This window comes from Palaemon carinicauda, chromosome 28, assembly GCF_036898095.1.
Source record: "Palaemon carinicauda isolate YSFRI2023 chromosome 28, ASM3689809v2, whole genome shotgun sequence".
NCBI classification, from domain to species: domain Eukaryota; kingdom Metazoa; phylum Arthropoda; class Malacostraca; order Decapoda; family Palaemonidae; genus Palaemon; species Palaemon carinicauda.
In genome coordinates, this window is record NC_090752.1 from 52,364,228 (window position 1) to 52,379,835 (window position 15,608).

Sequence of the window (15,608 nt, forward strand, 5' to 3'; positions counted from 1 at the left end):
ACATCGCGTGAATGCAATAAAGCCTCTCAGTACTCAAACGAGCAGTGAGAGCAGTCCCAAGAAAACATCTGTTCTGGGTCACTATTGTGAGGGCTTGTTGGAAGATCTTGTCGTGACGAATGATCTAAACATGTTGGAAGGAGCTCAAATCACAGACCAATTAAGTCGTGAAGAGAAATCTTTTAACTACATACCAGTCTTGGGCCGTAGGAAAGTCTTGGAGTCTAGAAGTTTCTCAGCGAGAGGGAAGATCTATGTGCAATGACTGACCTCCACAAGATGGAACAGGTGAGCAAGGGTCTGAATCTGAAGACAAGCTGGAATCGTAGTCTCGTGACGTAGGTGCGGGAGGGGTCAAATCGCTTGGTGTCCTGGTACACAGTGTCTGAACATGAGAAGACACAGCACGCGGTGATGGTGCGCGTGGGATCATGAGCATAGACACCTGGTGCATGGAGGCCTAGAGCGTGGACCACTGGCAAGTAGAGGCAGGTCTAGAGGTGACTGATCAACAGAAGTCAGTGGGTGACAAAAAGAACCATGATCTACTTCTCTACTGAGCATGCGTGAAGGAAGCTCTCGTCGTTCAGCTGAGCGAGGGGAAGTATTGGAAGTTCCTTCTCCACCACAGGAGGACCTCTCAGGGTAGTCATCGTCAAAAACGAAACCAAGGAGTGACACAAATGTCCTGGAGAAGAATAGAGAGGACAGCACCCAAAGTCCTAACTGACAGTCCTATACGAGACTGTGTACTGGTAGTATGAGAGTGAGCTCTTGTATCGTGTACCAAAACATCTTCCCAGGGTAGGTTAGGTTTCGGCACCGCATTGCTTCTACACAAACGTGAAGAGGGATCGGTCAAGGTCTACAGTAAAGAGAATCTGGCCAATCGGTTCTCCTGGGCTTCAATGACTCCATATTCCTCATCTTTGGGAAGGCAGGCATAACATCTTAAGGTTCAGCAGCATTTGAGGTAGAGAAAACAAGTGAGCAGGGGAAGAGAAAGGAGAGCAAATACACTTCCATTCCCCATGACCACGCTTCACACATGTCGAGGATTTCCAAGCTAGGTGTGACGGGAATAGACGCACGTTGCTCCCAAGCAGCTACCAAGAACTTGTCAAAGGTCACCACATCTCGTAGCTCCTGTGCAGGTGGAACAGCTGAAGAGGACACAGCAAGGAAAAACTAACTAACACCTCTAGAAGCTTCTCAGCTGACAGGGTACCGTCAATACCCAACAAAGGCAACAACTTCCGTAGATCCAGGTCATTCTGAAACTTATCATCAGTCAGTCCAGCAACAGACATATTTTGAGAGAAAAGTAGAGGAGTATTACCTTCGCTAGAAGGTGATACTTCAGCTCTCTTCAAAGCACATAATGAAGGAGAGGCAGAGTCTTCTCCCTCTTTACGAATTACTCCAGAGGACCCAGCCCCAGAGGAACCTGAGGGAGACATAGCAGGCTTTGAACTAGTCGAAGAGAAAGAGTTGTAGAGATTCTTTAACATTAGCTCAGGCGGAGGTAATTCTGATGCCGAAGAATCCCTCTTAGAACTATCATTCTTTTTCTTTTTTGTGAATTCAACCCACTGCAGAGGAGGCCATGCCTTACACTTGTCAAAGATGACTGCAATCAGTCATGCTCACTTCAGAAGATTTAAAAGTTGAAAGGACTCCATGTCATGCTTACTCATGAACTGGCCACAATTCCGACCTTTTCCCAGGACACAGAAGCACATGTGCTCGTGGAATTTTGATGAATAGTAAAACAGCAATCACAATCTGCAAAGGAATAAAAGATCAAACGGCCAAGGTTAAGAGGCAGCAGAGAAATACGTCTATAATGAAATGCGATCAAAATCAAAGTGAAGGCTGCTGTTGTAGTTTTTAGATTGCCCAACACATGGTTGGAACACGGGCTCTGTGCTGGCACCCCGTAAAAGGTTTGCTGAACGGATACTCCTATTAAAGAAACGGATTTTGAAGCAAAGCGAAAAATCTATTTTTGGGTGAGATGGCCATGTCGTCCTGATGGAAAGTTCCTATTGGTAACTTTCTAAGGGATATTTGGCTACAGTGATATTCCCAGAGAATTGACCTTTAGGTCTCCAGAATTCTAACTCCTGGCGCGAATATCCTTAAATTTTCTCCTAAGGATATCGCATAATATCAGGGGACGTATATCTTGATACGACACATGGCAATCTTCACCCAGAATAGCGTTTTCGTTTCAAGGGGGAAGAGTGGCGAAACTGAAGGGGAGCCGTTGTCAAGGTTACCCTTCCTCCCGTACTATTACAAGGATCCAAGATGGCGCTCATTCCTTGTAGCATTGAGCATGTTGCTACAGATAAAGTAGTTTCGGGAGGGATCTTGCCTAAGCCTTTTCTATGGAAAAGGAGGGCGGGTCCATCAGGACGACATGGCCATCTCACCTAAAAATAAATTTTTCGCTTCGCTTCAAAATCCGTTTTTTGGGCTCAAGCCATGTATTCCTGATGGAAGTTTACCAGAGAATTACTAGAAAGTACTGTATCTGTGGATTTGTATAAGTGACTTGACCTTGGGACAATTTTTATATGGTCATACAGACCATTGAGAAATATGACGATACCGTTATACGTCCTTACCACTAATCATGGAACAATGTTAGGGCTTCCTGCCCCCTGCAGGGAAGTGTCGTGCTAGACAGTAAAAAAAGTCTTAAGGTTTATATACTGTATATTGTAGGAACAAATATAAGTATCGACCAGAAATATTTGTTTCATTAATTCCAATAATATAAGGTTTACTTAGGAAATTAAGTAAAGAACTCTGGCTATCTATATTGTGCTATTTGCAGAGCGAAATAAGACGCAATTACACTTTTAGTTATTTATTTAGGCTAAATGAGTAAATTGGATAACAAGTGTAAATGTAGAATAGAATTATACATACAACAGTTACAGATAAAGTTTTTCTACCTGAAAAGGAAGAAAAGGTTAATGCCACTATAAAAAAAATTTAAAAATTTGTTAAGTTTATCAATATAATTTTAGTAAATGTTGGATACTATCAACACTGTGTACAATGTACACACGGCACAAGTGTTATCTGAATAATTCTTCACCTGAAAATTTGAACAGTACTAGTGTCACCATGGTGACACTCATATAAAAGATACTACACTGGTGTCAACACCTTTTCACCCAAATTGATAGTCCCCATCAATTCACTGTTCATCGCAGCACTAGACGACAGGTTTTACTACACTACCTGCCGCCACCACGTAATGCTTCAGTTCGTGCACTTGCTTCACATAATGTTTACACTCTGGATGACTTCCATCCAGTATATAAGCGAAGACGCTCAAAGTCCATGTATTGAAAGAAGTTCAGAGAGGAAGCAATTTTTCTTGGATCATTTGTTAAGCGTAGTTGGAAAAGTGTATGGTAGAGCAATGATTAATAGGATCAAGGATAAAACAGAGAATGCAGTCTTAGAAATACAGGGTGGTTTTAGAAGAGGTAGGGGTTGTATGAATCAGATTTTTACAGTAAGGCAGATATGCAAGAAATATTTAGCAAAAGATAAGGAGGTGTGTGTTGCGTTTATGGATCTGGAGAAAGCGTATGATAGAGTTGATAGGGGAGCAATGTGGAATGTGATGAGGTTATATGGAGTTGGTGGAAGGTTGTTGCAAGCAGTGAAAAGTTTCTACAAAGGTAGTAAAGCATGTGTTAGGATAGGAAATGAAGTGAGTGATTGGTTTCCGGTGAGAGTGGGGCTGAGACAGGGATGTGTGATGACACCGTGGTTGTTTAACTTGTATGTTGATGGAGTGGTGAGAGAGGTGAATGCTCGAGTGCTTGGACGAGGATTAAAACTGGTAGACGAGAATGACCATGAATGGGAGGTAAATCAGTTGTTGTTTGCGGATGATACTGTACTGGTTGCAGACACAGAAGAGATGCTTGGCCGATTAGTGACTGAATTTGGAAGTGTGAGTGAGAGAAGGAAGTTGAGAGTTAATGTAGGTAAGAGTAAGGTTATGAGATGTACAAGAAGAGAAGGTGGTGCAAGGTTGAATGTCATGTTGAATGGAGAGTTACTTGAGGAGGTGGATCAGTTTAAGTACTTGGGGTCTGTTGTTGCAGCAAATGGTGGAGTGGAAGCAGATGTACGTCAGAGAGTGAATGAAGGTTGCAAAGTGTTGGGGGCAGTTAAGGGAGTAATAAAAAATAGAGGGTTGGGCATGAATGTAAAGAGAGTTCTACATGAGAAAGTGATTGTACCAACTGTGATGTATGGATCGGAGTTGTGGGGAATGAAAGTGACGGAGAGACAGAAATTAAATGTGTTTGAGATGAAGTGTCTAAGGAGTATGGCTGGTGTATCTCGAGTAGATAGGGTTAGGAACGAAGTGGTGAGAGTGAGAACGGGTGTAAGAAATGAGTTAGCAGCTAGAGTGGATATGAATGTGTTGAAGTGGTTTGGCCATGTTGAGAGAATGGAAAATGGCTGTCTGCTAAAGAAGGTGATGAATGCAAGAGTTGATGGGAGAAGTACAAGAGGAAGGCCAAGGTTTGGGTGGATGGATGGAGTGAAGGAAGCTCTGGGTGATAGGAGGATGGATGTGAGAGAGGCAAGAGAGCGTGCTAGAAATAGGAATGAATGGCGAGCGATTGTGACGCAGTTCCGGTAGGCCCTGCTGCTGCCTACGATGCCTTAGATGACCGCGGAAGTAGCAGCAGTAGGGGATTCAGCATTATGAAGCTTCATCTGTGGTGGATAATGTGGGAGGGTGGGCTGTGGCACCCTAGCAGTACCAGCTGAACTCGGTTGAGTCCCTTGTTAGGCTGGAGGAACGTAGAGAGTAGAGGTTCCCCCCCCCTTTTTTTTTTTATTTGTTGATGTCGGCTACCCCCCCAAAATTGGGGGAAGTGCCTTGGTATATGTATGTATGTATGACCTAAGGGTGTACCGTCAGGATCCGCTCTGCTAATGAAGTAAGTAAGCTTCGCCCTCAGTTGTTTTAGGGATAAGTTCGATCACGAGGTTTCTCCTTTGAAGAGCTGTCCTCCCCTGAAGTCTGAAGTTCTTCGAAGATAGACCTTTAGACATTCTACTGGACACAGAGAGACATCTTCCTTCAGATGGCAGATTCTCCAGGGACTCCATCTCTTAGCGGGTAGCTCATTCTTTGTGAGAAAGGTAGGATCAGGAACGAGATTCAGTTCTCCCACTTCTGTGAACTGAATATGGCCCTCAGCTCTTGATAGGGCTACTATTTCAGTAACTCTAGCCCCTGAGGCTACAGCGAACAGGAAAATGACTTTTTGGTTAAGATCCTTAAAAGAACAATTTTCATTGTTCAAGGTTGAGGCATAGTGTAGGACCTTGTCCAAGGACCATGAAATGGGCTTCGGAGGTGCTGCAGGTCTAAGTCTAGCGCATGCTTTCGGGATCTTGTTGAAGATTTCGTTCGTCAAGTCCACTTGGAAGGCGTATAGAAGAGGTCTAGTCAAGGCTGACTTATACGTAGTTATCGTGTTGGCAGCTAAGCCTTGTTCTTGATGGTGGATGAAAAAGGACAAGCAGAAATCTATTGAGACTTCTTTGGGGTTTTTTGCTTTGACAAAAGCAACCTACTTTTTCCAAGACGATTCGTATTGTCTTCTAGTTGACTTTGACTTGTATTCTTCTATGAAATCTATACTGCCTTTTGAGATCCCAAATCTTTTCTTAACCGGGAAGGTGAGAAAATCATGAGATGAAGGTTTTGGGTTCTCTGTGATGAAGCGAAGACAGTCGACTTCTGAACCAGTAGAGATAGAGCAGGGTTCGGTAGAGGGACCAGCCTCAGCTTCAGTTCCAGTACCAGAGGGAACCAGTTGCTCTTGGGCCACTTGGAGGCTACTAAGGCTGCTGTTCCCTTGAAGGATCTCAGCTTGTTGAGGAAATTCAGTAGGAGATTGGTTGGAGGGAACAGTTAAATCCTGGTCCATTCATTCCAGTCGAGGGACATGGCGTCCGTCGCCTCTGCCAGCGGGTCCTCGTGTGGGGCTACATATCGAAGTAGTTTCTTGTTGTCGCTCGTCGCGAAGAGGTCGATCTGCAGTTCCGGGACTTGTTCCAAGATGAAGGAGAATGAGTCTGCGTCTAGGGACCATTCTGACTCTATCGGCTTTAGCCTGGGTAGAGCATCCGCCGTCACATTGCAGAACCCTTGTAGGTGAACTGCTGATAAGTGCCATCACTTCTTTTTCGATAAACGAAAGATGGCCAACATTACATGGTTGATGTGGGGCGATCTCGAGCCTTGTCAGATCAGAAATCTCACTATCACTTTCCTGTCCAAGATCAGCCTGATGTGGGCTGATCTACGAGGGGAGAGTTTTTTCAATGACAAGAGGACTGTCATGGCCTCCAGAATATTGATGTGAAAGGTCTTGAACAGGGATGACCAAGTGCCTTGGGCTTTCTTTTGGTGGGAGTGACCTCCCCATCCTTCCGTCAAGGCATCCGTGTGGACGGTTACTGATGGTGGAGGTGGTTGCAAGGGCACGGTCCTCGTTAGGCTCTTGACCTTTGACCACGGCTTGAGAAGTGATCGCAGTAAGGTCGGTATCGGTCTTTGTAGATCTCTTCGAGCGTTTGATGCGTATCTTCTCTAGACTCCTGACGCATCTTTCAGCTGTGCTCTTAGCATTGGGTCTGTTACTGCTGCAAATTGGAGAGAGCCCAGTACTCTTTCCTGTTGGCGTCTTGAGATCCTGTCGGATTTCAGTAGTCTCTTGACAGACCCTGCGATCTCTCTCCTCTTCCCTGGGGGAATGGAGAGACAGTGTGACTTCAAGTTCTAATGGATTCCCAGCCATTGAAACTCCTGAGCTAGAGAGAGTTGAGACTTCTTGAAGTTGATCTTGAATCCTAGATGTTCCAGAAACTGGATCACCTTCTTGGATGCTTGCAGACAAGCCATCCTGGATGCTGCCTACACCAGCCAGTCGTCCAGGTACGCTGCTACCTGAACGCCTTCTAGGCGTAGTTGTTGAACGACTGCGTCTGCAAGTTTCGTGAAGATCCTTGGGGCTATGTATAGTCCGAAGGGCATGACTCTGAAGACATACTTTTTCTTCTGTAGCTTGAATCCTAGGTAGGAGGAGAGGGGGGAGGCTGACTGGGAGGTGCCAGTAAGCATCTGCCAGGTCTATTGAGACTGTGTACGCCCCTTTTGGTAACAGGGTCCTTATGTGCTGAAGGGTTAACATCCTGAACTTGCTGTTCTCGATGAACTTGTTGAGTGGCGACAAGTCCAGAATGACTCTGAGTTTGTCCGAGTCCTTCTTGGGAACACAAAACAGCTTTCCCTGGAATTTGATGGACTTTGCTCTCCTTATAACCTGTTTGCTCAAGAGTTCTGAGGTATATTCTGCCAATGAGGGGGTGGAGTGTTGGAAGAATTGAGGATATGATGGTGGAAGCTTGTTCCCTAGTCCATTCTTGATTAGGCTGTGGGCCCAAGGATCGAAGGTCCAACGATCCTGAAAGTGTTGGAGCCTCCCTCCTACCTGAAAAATCTCATTGCTTCGATTGTCCAGAGGGTTTACCTCCCTGACCGCATCCTCCCCTACCTCGTGAGGAGTGTATTGAGGAGCCCCGTCGGGAGCCACTACCATTCGGACGAAAGGTAGTGGTTTGCCTCTCAAACGAAAGGTAGTGGTTTGCCTCTCAAACCCAGGGTTGAATGCTGGTGACTGGGCAACCAGCTGCTGAGGCACCACTTGGAATGTGGTCTGTGGTTGAGCAATCACTTGGGGCACCGCGGTCATGCTGACTGCAGGATGTTGCTGGGCAGGCCTAGAGGGTAATCTAGGCTTCTTGGTCTTCCTTTTAAGTTGGGGACCCGCATCCGGGGAAGACTTCCTCTTTCAGAAGATGCCCCACTTCTGGAGAGGGTTCCTATTCTCTGTGGCAGCTTTATCAACTACCTCCTTGACCACTTCATTTGGGAAGAGGTCTTTACCCCAGATGTTGGAAGATATCAGCTTCCTGGGTTCGTGTTTTACTGATGCTGCAGCAAACACGAACTCTCTACAGGCTCTCCTAGCCTTCATAAAGGCGTACAGGTCCTTTACTAAGGTGGCCATGTGCATTTTGGCCAGGACCATGAGCATGTCTGGGGTGCTTTTTAGGCCTGCACACATCTCTATACAGTTCTGTAGGGATAGGGATGCCGCAAGTCTCTCCTTCGTCTCGTGCTCCCTGCACAAGAGAAAGTCAGACAGTTTCGGGAGATTTTCACTTAACTGTCGTCCGGCGATATTTGCATCCAACTTCCCTACTGAGAAGGTTAAGTGGACTTCCTTCCATTCCTTATCTTCCATGGGCAGGGCTAACGACAGAGGCCTACACTTCTCTAGTGCAGGGCATGGTTTGCCTGCCTCCACTGCCTTGGCAACAGCTTTAAAAGCCTTTGACATAAAGGGGAAGGCTATTGAAGCCGGAGCAAGAAAGGTAGGGTGTTTCTTACTCAAGGTGGACACTTTTGAGTTTGTGTAACCCACATTCTTCAGGCTGCTCGACAAGAGAGCCTGTGCCTTGTCGTGGTCAAAAACCATGACCTCCTTCGGTTCCATCTCCTCTTTTGACGCTGGCTCCTGCTTTAGTCGAATGAAGCAGTCAGGGTAAGCATTAAAGGTTGGCCAGAACTGGATGTCATCTAAGGGGACGGCTCCCATCTTCTCAGAGATGTAGAGCTTGCCGTTGGTAATCGGCATAAACTCCGCGTACCTCCAGGGATTCGTCTCGGAGCAGGGGGGGGGAGATCTTGGACTCTGGGTCGCTTGAATGACCCTCGGGAGGTGGTGATTCGAGCTTCACGGAGCTCTTTCTCGAGCCTCGCTTCCCTTGCTTCGCCTTGCTTGCGAATATTCTCCATTAAGACCGTAAGATGAGCCAAAACTGCCTGGCTCATGTTGTCCAATGGAGGGGTAGAAACAGAAGATGTAGAGGGTGTCGGCTCCAGTGCCGGCACAAACGGAAGGGACTCCGACTTGACTTCTTCTTTTTCTTCAGGAAGTAGAGTAGACTCCTCCTCGGGATCATCCTTCAGTAGATCCTTTTCAGTGTCCGTAGACACTTCCGACATCCTTTCCTCCGGGTGGATGTCCATGCCTTGCAACGCCTCACTGACATCCGTCTCGATGGCAATCTGGACGCAGGGAGGTCCGGGTCGTGTTTGGGGCACGACAGCTTCACTTCCCACCTTCGAGAACAGCAAGCTACGCATCCTGGCATTGGGTAGGTACAGTCTCGGAGAGTTCTTCTGGAACCCTCGTACCCATTTGCGCAGCTTTTCTCGTGCTGCATCCATCGACTCCGTTGACTTGGGGTCATCAAAACCTTCAGCCACCAAGGCCAGGCCGATGTTGCAGTCTTGGGGGTCCCAGTACCGCAGCGTTCCGGAAGTAATGGTGCAGGCGGCACGAGACCTGCACGCTTTGTGACCACAGAAGTTCCTACACCTGTGGTTACAGAAGATCCCCTTGCACTTCATTTGGGGTTCCTCCAGTAAAGAAAGGAAAATTAAATGAGTATGCAGTTGTTTATCACACATGATAAACAGGTTATGCAAAATACTAATATTTTAACCATTATAGCTTAGGATAGTAAGCTAGAAAGGAAATAGGAAACACATACTTGTGCCTCCTGTCCAGCCAATTGATGTGACCTCCCCCCCATAATAAAGTTTTAAGAGTTTCCTTATCAAGGCAAACTCAAAAGAGAAGGGTTCTAACCTCTACGGATAAAATAAGTGTATACTAACACTGACCCTTCTTAAATTATTTAATATTGCCCCCTGTGGCCGCGGGGCCAAAAAAACAATTAGAATAGCGCCAACGTTATCCCTGCATGTCGTAAGAGGCGACTTAAAGGGACGGGACGAGGGGGCTGGGAACCCCCTCTCCTGTATAAAAATCCTGTGAGACATCATCAAAGAGATGGAGCTGGGGGGAGAGTGACTGCTCCCCGCACTCTAGTTTTGGGGTGTTTGAATGTGCGTGGATGTAGTACGATAGAGTAAAAGATGTGAGATTGGAAGTATGTTTAGAAGTAGAAGGATGGATGTATTGGCCTTGTGTGAGACAAAGATGAAAGGAAAGGGTGAAGTGATGTTTGGTGAAATGTCTGGTAGAGTGTCTGGGATTGAAAGGGGAAGAGCGAGAGAGGGTGTGGCTTTATTGCTGAGTGAATGGATGACAGGTAAAGTAGTGGAATGGAAGGAGATATCATCTAGGTTAATGTGGGTAAGGGTTAGGTTGGGTAGGGAATGCTGGGCGTTTGTCAGTGCGTATGAGCCAGGTAGTGAGAAAAGTGAAGAAGAGCGGAATGAGTTCTGGAATGAATTAACTAGGTGTGTAGAAGGACTGGGTAGAAGGAATTATGTAGTTGTCATGGGTGACTTAAATGCTAGAGTGGGCGCTGGAGAGGTAGAAGGTGTCATTGGGAAGTATGGCGTACCAGGTGAAAATGAGTGGTGGGAGACTGGTAGATATGTGTGTTGAACAAGAGATGTAATAAGTGCTAGCTATTTTAAAAAGAAAGATAAAAATAAGTATACATGGGTAAGAGTGGCAAATGGAAGAGTAGTAGAAAGGGCATTAATGGATTATGTGTTGATAACTAAAAGAATGTTTGGAAGATTGAAAGACGTGCACGTGTTTAGAGGTATGGCTAACGGTATGTTTGATCATTTTTTGGTGGAAGGAAAACTAGTTGTAGCAAAAGAGTGGGGGAATAGAGTAGATGGATGTAAAAGGGAGCTAGTGAGGGTTGAAGAGCTAATAAAACCGGGGGTAAAAAGTAAATATCAGGAAAGGTTGAAAATGGCATATGACGAGGTGAGAGTAAGAGAAACTGGTAATTTAGAGGAGGAGTGGAAGTTAGCAAAAGAAAATTTTGTTGGGATTGCAAGTGATGTATGTGGCAAGAAGGTTGTTGGAGGCAGCATGAGGAAGGGCAGTGAATGGTGGAATGAAGGAGTGAAGGTTAAAGTGAAAGAGAAAAAGAGGGCTTTTGAAGAATGGCTGCAGAGTAATAGTATAGAGAAGTATGAAAAATATAGAGAGAAAAATGTGGAAGTAAAGCGCAAGGTACGTGAGGCAAAGAGGGCAGCTGACCTGAGGTGGGGTCAGGGACTGGGTCAGTCATATGAAGAGAATAAGAAGAAGTTTTGGAAAGAAGTGAAGAGAGTAAAGGCTGGCACAAGAATTGAAGAGACAGTGAAAGATGGAAATGGAAGGTTGTTAAAAGGAGAGGAGGCAAGGAAAAGGTGGGCGGAATATTTTGAAAGTTTGCTGAATGTTGAGGATAATAGGGAGGCAGATATAATTGCTGTTCCAGGTGTTGAGGTGCCAGTGATGGGAGATGAGAATGAGAGAGAGATTACAATAGATGAAGTGAGGAGGGCACTAGATGAAACGAGAGTAGGAAAAGCATCTGGTATGGATGGTGTGAAAGCTGAGATGTTGAAGGAAGGGGGTGTGACTGTACTTGAATGGTTGGTGAGATTGTTTAATATGTGTTTTGTGTTGTCAATGGTACCAGTAGATTGGGCTTGTGCATGTATTGTACCACTATATAAGGGTAAGGGAGATGTGCATGAGTGTTGTAATTCAAGAGATATTAGTTTGTTGAGTGTAATTGGAAAAATGTATGGTAGAGTATTGATTAATAGGATTAAGGATAAAACAGAGAATGCAATCTTGGAAGTAAAGGGTGGCTTTAGAAGAGGTAGGGGTTGTATGAATCAGATTTTTACAGTTAGGCAGATATGCAAGAAATATTTAGCAAAAGGTAAGGAGGTGTATGTTGCGTTTATGGATCTGGAGAAAGCATATGATAGAGTTGATAGGGAAGCAATGTGGAATGTGATGAGGTTATATGAAGTTGGTGGAAGGTTGTTGCAAGCAGTGAAAAGTTTCTACAAGGGTAGTAAAGCATGTGTTAGAATAGGAAATGAAGTGAGCAATTGGTTTCCAGTGAGAGTGGGGCTGAGACAGGGATGTGTGATGTCGTCGTGGTTATTTAACTTGTATGTTGATGGAGTGGTGAGAGAGGTGAATTCTCGAGTGCTTGGACGAGGATTAAAACTGGTAGGCGAGAATGATCATGAATGGGAGGTAAATCAGTTGTTGTTTGCAGATGATACTGTACTGGTAGCAGACACAGAAGAGAAGCTTGACCGACTAGTGACAGAATTTGGAAGGGTGTGTGAGAGAAGGAAGTTGAGAGTTAATGTGGGTAAGAGTAAGGTTATGAGATGTACGAGAAGGGAAGGTCGTGCAAGGTTGAATGTCATGTTGAATGGAGAGTTACTTGAGGAGGTGGATCAGTTTAAGTACTTGGGGTCTGTTGTTGCAGCAAATGGTGGAGTGGAAGCAGATGTACGTCAGAGAGTGAATGAAGGTTGCAAAGTGTTGGGGGCAGTTAAGGGAGTAGTAAAAAATAGAGGGTTGGGCATGAATGTAAAGAGAGTTCTATATGAGAAAGTGATTGTACCAACTGTGATGTATGGATCGGAGTTGTGGGGAATGAAAGTGATGGAGAGACAGAAATTAAATGTGTTTGAGATGAAGTGTCTAAGGAGTATGGCTGGTGTATCTCGAGTAGATAGGGTTAGGAACGAAGTGGTGAGGGTGAGAACGGGTGTAAGAAATGAGTTAGCAGCTAGAGTGGATATGAATGTGTTGAGGTGGTTTGGCCATGTTGAGAGAATAGAAAATGGCTGTCTGCTAAAGGTGATGAATGCAAGAGTTGATGGGAGAAGTACAAGAGGAAGGCCAAGGTTTGGGTGGATGGATGGTGTGAAGAAAGCTCTGGGTGATAGGAGGATAAATGTGAGAGAGGCAAGAAAGCGTGCTAGAAATAGGAATGAATGGCGAGCGATTGTGACGCAGTTCCGGTAGGCCCTGCTGCTTCCTCCGGTGCCTTAGATGACCGCAGAGGTAGCAGCAGTAGGGGATTCAGCATTATGAAGCTTCATCTGTGGTGGATAATGTGGGAGGTTGGGCTGTGGCACCCTAGCAGTACCAGCTGAACTCGGCTGAGTCCCTGGTTAGGCTGGAGGAACGTAGAGAGTAGAGGTCCCCTTCTTTGTTTTTGTTTTGTTTAATTATTGATGTCGGTTACCCCCCAAAATTGGGGGAAGTGCCTTTGGTATATGTATGTATATGTGAGTTATCAACTGATTACTTATCAGTGTATTGAAAGAATTCTTTCTTTCAATGTAGAATTGGTTTCAACAAAAGACTGTGCAAGGATGCACAAGGTATGTTGGAAAATAACAACTGTATAATAAATACTACAGTTTTCTGTCTGCAGTATATACTATACTGCAAATATACTGGCTACTGTATAATCATATACTGTAGTTCAGCCGGCATGTTGCCGGCTAGGTTAGCACCTGGCGGCAAGGGTCCGGTCGCCATGTTGCCGGCTGGGTAGTACCTGGCGGCACTAGCTGACAGAGAGAGAAAAAGCATGGAGTGAAGGGCTGCCTTATTAAAAATGTAAGCCGGAGTGACTACTCTATGGCGAGACTAAAATAGGGTTGTCGCCTATGGCGGCACTCAGAGGGAAGGAGGGATTACCCTTAATTCTCCAAAGGAAACGAGTATCGAGTTATATAAATAATTCTAGGAGATATACTATCTCCTGTTGAATTGATAAAACGATACACGAGGGTAAACGGGGATAATATAAAAAAGTATACTAAAGCGCATAGGCTAGGTAGCCTAGCGCAGGCGAGATCTCGGTTACCTAAATCGCCGAAACTCTAACGTATACGATCGACATAAGGAAGAGGAAATTTGTATGCATAATCTTATCTTCACTAGTATAATTGTGCCTAATTAGCTTTCATAATCTATTAATACTATTAAAACAGGGAATGTCGTTCTGCTGACTAAATAACACATGCATGACGAACGACAGCGCCCACATGGCGCCTCCGGTGACTGCCCAAGCTCCATAAACACATTAAATTAAACTAATTTCACTGTGAAGCAGGAGCTAAAAATTATACACTATAAAGATTAAATACTCAACTTTCCAGAGGCAGAAGAAGCTGGAGAATGCATAATAAATCCTCTCAAGAACGTTACATAACAAGGAAAACCACCGTGCGAAATTGTTACCAAAAAAGGAATGAGCGCCATCTTGGATCCTTGTAATAGTACGGGAGGAAGGGTAACCTTGATAACGGCTCCCCTTCAGTTTTGCCACTCTTCCCCCTCGAAACGAAAACGCTATTCGGGGTGAAGATTGCCATGTGTCGTATCAAGATATATGTCCCCTGATATCATGCGATATCCTTAAGAGAAATTTTAAGGATATTCGCGCCAGGAGTTAGAATTCTGGAGACCTAAAGGTCAATTCTCTGGGAATATCACTGTAGCCAAATATCCCTTAGAAGTTACCAATATGAACCTTCTATCAGGACGACATGGCTTGAGCCCAAAAATGATGGTTTGTATTTGTGTAGGAACAAATAACAATCAAACATCAATCATCAAAATCATAAGCAATCAATAAAAATTTTCTAAGAAAAGAATACGAGAGGGAAAACTGAAAGAAAAGTTTACCTTTATGGTTGAAAAGACTTGAGGCTTTGTCTTGATATTCTGAGCCTGCTCAGCATACCGCAAGGTATTGATCGTCTCATGGAGATTATAACTTGCTGGATTCACACATGCTATCATTGCAGTGTGGCTAGCTCCACTCAGAGACTCTTTAAGAAGTCTTGTCAGAACAGATTCTCTGCAAAAATGACATAGCATACAGTGATATGCATAAAATGTAGGAACCTACTAATTCTAGTACAGTGATCTAGTACTGCAACATGTATGGAAATTTCAGGCATTATATCTGTACAGGTATTATTAAGTTATGCTTCATTATTAAAACCCCTAAAGTACTATCTCATTGAGTTCCATTTTTTCCCTGTGGTATTAAAATATTTGTACAGGTCTAGCACTGTCATTTTAAAGATAATTCTATAATTTATGTACTTCACTATGAGTTAGCTTTCCTTTTTGGAGATGAGTAATTTATTTCAATACAAACAAGCTGTGATATGACATTAACACCTATAATTTGAGAATTATTCATAACAGCTTGTTACACAATATCAAAATTTTTTCATACAAACTCCCTGCAGTATTGCACTTGTCTAGAACTGCAACAGATAAGACATAAAGATTCTATACATACTGCTATTAAACTTTCATTGACATTCTGTACGCATAAAATCTAAAAAAAAAAAAAAAAAAAAAAAAAATTAATGTATGACTGATTATTACCATCAGAGATTTGAGAACCATCCTATATCAAATTCAATTTTCTATTATATCCACGCACCTAATCAAGGTGTGGGATAAAACAAATTTTGTTTACACAACACATCAACAATATAGGCAGTTTTTTATGGCCTACCAATGGAACTGCCCATAGGTTAAAGTAAGTTTCTTCCAAGTAGTTTTGCCATTCACTTGATGATAAAATTAGCTAATACTGCTACATTACTTGTTTATGGGACCTTCAATATTCTAATTAGTATG

The 15,608-nt window shown here is 44.1% G+C and overlaps 1 protein-coding gene across 2 annotated transcripts in view; it reads right to left on the reverse strand.

The window, feature by feature from the left end:
- The window catches only part of LOC137621576 (kinesin-related protein 8-like), a 92,388-nt gene that overhangs the window by 47,883 nt on the left and 28,897 nt on the right, over positions 1–15,608 (reverse strand). For both annotated transcript variants that reach the window (XM_068351980.1, XM_068351981.1), the window contains exon 7: positions 14,634–14,808. In XM_068351980.1, the coding sequence (XP_068208081.1) occupies positions 14,634–14,808 (175 nt within the window). The remainder of the gene's footprint in view (positions 1–14,633; positions 14,809–15,608) is intronic.